This window comes from Schistocerca cancellata, chromosome 2, assembly GCF_023864275.1.
Source record: "Schistocerca cancellata isolate TAMUIC-IGC-003103 chromosome 2, iqSchCanc2.1, whole genome shotgun sequence".
Lineage (NCBI taxonomy): Eukaryota > Metazoa > Arthropoda > Insecta > Orthoptera > Acrididae > Schistocerca > Schistocerca cancellata.
This window is the reverse complement of record NC_064627.1, coordinates 1084070357-1084075342: the sequence shown is the minus strand read 5'-3', so window position 1 is coordinate 1084075342 and position 4986 is coordinate 1084070357. Positions and strand designations below refer to the sequence as shown.

At 36.8% G+C, this 4986-nt stretch overlaps 1 protein-coding gene across 1 annotated transcript; it reads right to left on the bottom strand.

The window, feature by feature from the left end:
* Positions 1–312: 312 nt before the first annotated feature.
* Positions 313–3445, bottom strand: LOC126163089 (uncharacterized). The gene has a single exon (XM_049920001.1). It carries the CDS (start codon positions 3296–3298, stop codon positions 851–853), a length of 2448 nt encoding a protein of 815 aa, XP_049775958.1. The 5' UTR covers positions 3299–3445; the 3' UTR covers positions 313–850.
* Positions 3446–4986: the final 1541 nt, after the last annotated feature.

Here is a 4986-nt window from a genome sequence, read left to right as displayed (position 1 = left end):
GTTTTGTAATTGTCAGTCCTAGCTCATAAGCTGCAACTATTTAGTAATTCTAAGAAAGCACCTGCTTTGCTTCATTTTTTATTATGACTTTGGCGTGTGTTACAAAATGTAACACTTTAATGACATAACCTAACTATCTGGTTCCCCAACTGAAGCTTACATAGTGCATGTAAACCAGTTTCTAACATCTCTACCAATCTACATACTGACATGTTACACAACTCAGAATTTTCCTCTATCATGTAACCCACAAATGACAATAGAGTGAACAGATGTATTTTCAAATGTATAAAAGGTGCACAAAACAGATAATAATACTAAAAAAACATTTTAATGAGCCATCTATAAACAAACAACTTTTCCTTTGTTACATATGAGGTTCTATCCAATATTTCCAGTATCCACATATAGCTCACATTTAAATACATACATCTAGTCATTAATCTGTGTCTTGCATGTACACTCAAACTAGATAAGCAACGTCAAGGAAATTTGGTGGCTAAGAACAATATGATGGGCAAAAAAAGAAGAGAACATGAAAGCATCACAACAAATGAACAACCAAATGCATTTTTTTACATTCAAATCGTCTCAATGCAAGAAACACTTGCATGAACTGTCTTCTGGAGAGGTAAATGTATGAGACATATCTTTTCAAATTATATAATTTGATTCTCAGACTGATGTGACATTAGCTTTGGAAAGACTTAATGCAAACAAAACCAACACAGTAATATTTACACATATAAAACATGTTACGTTACTCATGTTCTCACAGCAGCATTGTTTCTCAGAACTTAGTGCACCTAGCTGACATCTAACAACATAGTGTACAAAAAAATAACAATGATCATTTCAGTTTTATCTTTTTCTTTTGTTTCCTTCCTACATTTACATTAGACTCTCTAGTCTCCAAATCATCCATTAACTCCCCCTTGTTGCCGAAACTTATTTCACTAAATTCAGCATCCAGACAGCATGTGTCTTCTGACATAGGAGCAAACTCACTACATAAAGCTGCCCATGCAAAAACAGACTGAAAACGAGATTTCCAAATACCTGAATGTTTTTCAAATACAGCTTTCGCCTCCCTTATACACTCACTACATTCATCTGCATCTGCTCCACAACTTCCTTCACTCACTTGAATTCTCTCATGCTGATCACATTCCTCAAATGTATCCTCAGTCTTAATTTTAGGTGGAGAAATCATAGCTTGCAAAACATTGCGCCACAACATAATAGAACGAATTCCTATGAGCGAGGTCTGGTTCGGAGGTACTGCATTATGCCAGACATTATTGTAAGATCTTTCACCATGTTTAATGTTACATATCCTACATGCACTTAAAGTACAATTTTCTGAATCATTCTCAGTTCTTTCTGCACTTACACTAGCACCAGCAGATCCTTGCCTAGCTGAAGAATTCTCATCTTCATTGACATTCATTCTCTTCAGCACCAACTTGTCTAATCTGGAAAGCATTTGGTCATTCTCAATTTCACTGTCAGGTACACTTTTCAAATCTGCACACAAAAATTCTAAGAACTTCGATGTGGCACGAGCATGTGTATCAATTTCCTCATTGGTGTAATTCATTTTATGCCTCCCCCCACTCTGTGGATAAACACAACAGAAATAATTGGCAAGTTCTAAATCAACATCATTAAATGTCCTCTGGTGGCCAGGTCTTACCCCAGACCTTTTCCTTAATTTCAACTTGCTTTTGAGGCTTGAAAAACTGTCATCGTCCATAAGTGCATCACCATTGACTTCACTAAATTTCACCTTTTTGTCCTTCATAACATTCACAACCTTTTTCCAAAGTTCATCTGGTCCTTCAGCTATTTTGAATTGACCACTCCTGCATGCAGGATACTCTTCACCTGGATGTTTCTTCAGCCAGTCCAGCATCCTGTAATACCGATGTCTTATCTGAGTTCGATTACGGTTCATTAAGAATGTTGCAATATGAGAAAAGTTGTGTCCAAATTCTTTAACTTTCTCCCAGATCAGCCTGTCTTCATCTGGCGACCATGGCTGCGCATCACGCTCATTTTTTAAAAAAGATTTGTACCGCTCTTGCAGCTGTGCACTTGTTCGTCCCGGAAAATGGTCTGATATTTTTTTAAAATCTTTACCAAACTTCCTGACAGCCGCAACGAGAATCACGTCCTCTGCTTCTGAAAATTTTCCTTTAACTGCGTCAGGGTTTATGGTTTTCCAACGTGATACAACATTCGAAACTGAGCAATTGCTAAAACAATACGCAATTTTTTTCCATGGTATATAATCTCCTTTCCTGAAAGACTTAATGAGTACTGTGAGTGTATAATCATCATTTTCGTCCCAGATGTTTCTCATTAACTGTGGGTTAAGTCTGTTCTGATAATGGCACATACACTGAAATGCTGTACGGCTTGTATTAAGCTCCAATGCAATTGTATCCCAGTTGCTAAATGAATATTTCTTCACAAGAATTTTCAATGCCTCGTCTTCTTCTTTCTTCCAACGACCTTTGTTAACGGCTGGATGAAGATAATGCGTCCACATCGCTCGACATTCCTGTGGGCTATGCTTGCCTTTCAAATCTACAATCGAGATTTTATACCAATCATATTTACAAGGGCTGTTCTGAAACAACTGAATACCTCTCGTATATTTCATTAAACAAGACTGTTCCTTTAATCTGTCAAGTTCTGACATAAGCTCAAGTCGCTCACTTTCATCACAAGTCTGCATTTTCTTCTTAATTTTAAGTTTTTCTATTTCGATATCCTTCATTTGCCGGTTTCGTTCTTCAGTTTCAATGGCCTTGACTACACTCTTCTTTTCAGATTCTAGCCAACTTTGTGGTTTTGGCAAATCGACATATCCTATATCACCAATCTGCCGTAACAACAAAACATCCGAGTTATCGGCAGGTCTAGATTCCTTGTGTCTAAAGTAAGGTGTCCCAAATTTCGAAAGTTGCGATTTCGCACGATGCTTTTTGTGTTCATTATTCAGTTCAATTTTTGATATAACGTCGTTTACTGCTGTCAATTCGGCACAAACCTTCAACAGTTGCTTGGTAAGCGTGTCTTCTAATTCAGTTAAACGTAACAAGCGTTTCTGGTTTTTGTCGATTAACTTTGTGAGAATAGAAAAGGACTTACTATTCTGCACACTTCCACGACCACTAGCAAACGTCTGCTCCTTCTTTAAACTTTTGTTTTCACTTTCCGAAACAGCAAGAACATGCTTTAAATCAGTGATATCTGCTTTAGCTTCATCGACACACACTTGCCCATCCATGTCACTGATATATGACACAGCTACACACAACACAATAAATTTCGCGTGTCGTCAATCACATTTTACTAGAATTCACTACCAACTAAAATTCACACTGACAATTTCCTCCACCAAACAACACAGCGTTAGTCAACTTTTCAAGCACTCGCCCCTTTTTAAACATCTAATATCGATAAATGTTTCCGAATGGTCGATACCCATAATCGAGAGGTTACTTTCGACAGAAAATATTAACATTACGCGAAAATTGCCGGCAATAAAATATAGTACGTAGCTCGGTAGTTAGCCCTAGCAGATATATATCGTGGCAAAAATTTAGAGAATATGAGACTACTGCATAACATAGGTAAAACAAAGCGTAGTGCTACCCATAGAGAAATGATGAGAGAATCACGTTTGGCTGTCCAGAGGAAAATGCATGAAGTCTTCAACAGCTACGTACTGTAGAAGAGTATTATCGAAAAATTTCTCCCAAATTACGAAGAAATTCTGGTAGTGTATAAAGACTGTTAATGAAAGCAAAGTTAGTTTCTAGACACTCACTGGCGAGACAGGAACTGAAGTTGAAGATAGAAAACTCAGTTTTTCACATGTTTCTTTACAAAGGAAAACACGTAACTATTGCTCCAGTTTAATTCTTGGGGCCCTGGAAAGATGTCTGAAATAGACATTACTCTCAGTGGCGTTCGGAAACAACTGAAATCGTTAAAACTGAACGAACATCCAGGGGCAGATGGAATCCCTATCATATTCTATACAGAATTTACAGCTGAGTTAGCCCCTCTTTAAACTATACTACACCAAAGACTTATCGAATAAAATACTGTGCTCAGTGGATGGAGGGAAGCAAAGGTCACACACAACACATCCCAAACTTCAGTACAGAAACATTTTTGCCACGTTATTTTACAACTTGGTGAAAGGAGCAGGGATGCGTATGAAACTGCATTATATGCTAATCGTTATTAAGTTTCAGGTGATATAATTGTTTACAATATATACTAGTAGCAGGACGTGAAGGACCAGTATGGAAAAAAGTGGACGTGTCAATCAATGGACCAACAGGCAGTAGCCAGAAGCATGGGTTGTCACATGAGTACCAAAACATTATTTATGTTAAATGAGTAGTGAAACAGTTAATTGTCATGAAATGAAATTGCATGCCAAAGTCAGGTAAAAATAATTGTGTGTGACATACTTCTGAAAATATTATAGGAAACATAGTCTTGAAAGTGTTTTTTTTTATCATCTTGTCAAGTTGTGCCAAATTAGTTAAAATAAGTAGAAGCAATATATTTGCTGTACGTTACAAAGATGGAATCACAACAACATCGGGTCAGCAGCTGCATGCATCGATGCCGAATCTAAACACTCAAAGCAACGAGATTTCATCAAGTAGTATAATTTCACCTTTCCATGGATTTCTGCAATCAGAAGACATATTAGGAAAATTTTCTACGTTACTAGATAATGAACTAACGAGTAAAATGTCGGAGCAAAATTTAAAAAATTGAGAGGACACTGAAAATAATTTCAGAAAAGTAGACGATATTCTCGTAAAAATAGAAAAGAAACTAGAAGCAACTAGGGAAGATGTTAATAAAGCAAATAGACGAATAAACAGTGTAAATGAAAGAGTACACAATGTAGAATCTGAAATGGATTGTTTGAAGATCATTGCAGTTACT

Bases quoted from the DNA above. Each gene is read 5' to 3' on its own strand.
- LOC126163089 (XM_049920001.1), bottom strand. From the start codon at position 3,298: ATGGATGGGCAAGTGTGTGTCGATGAAGCTAAAGCAGATATCACTGAT.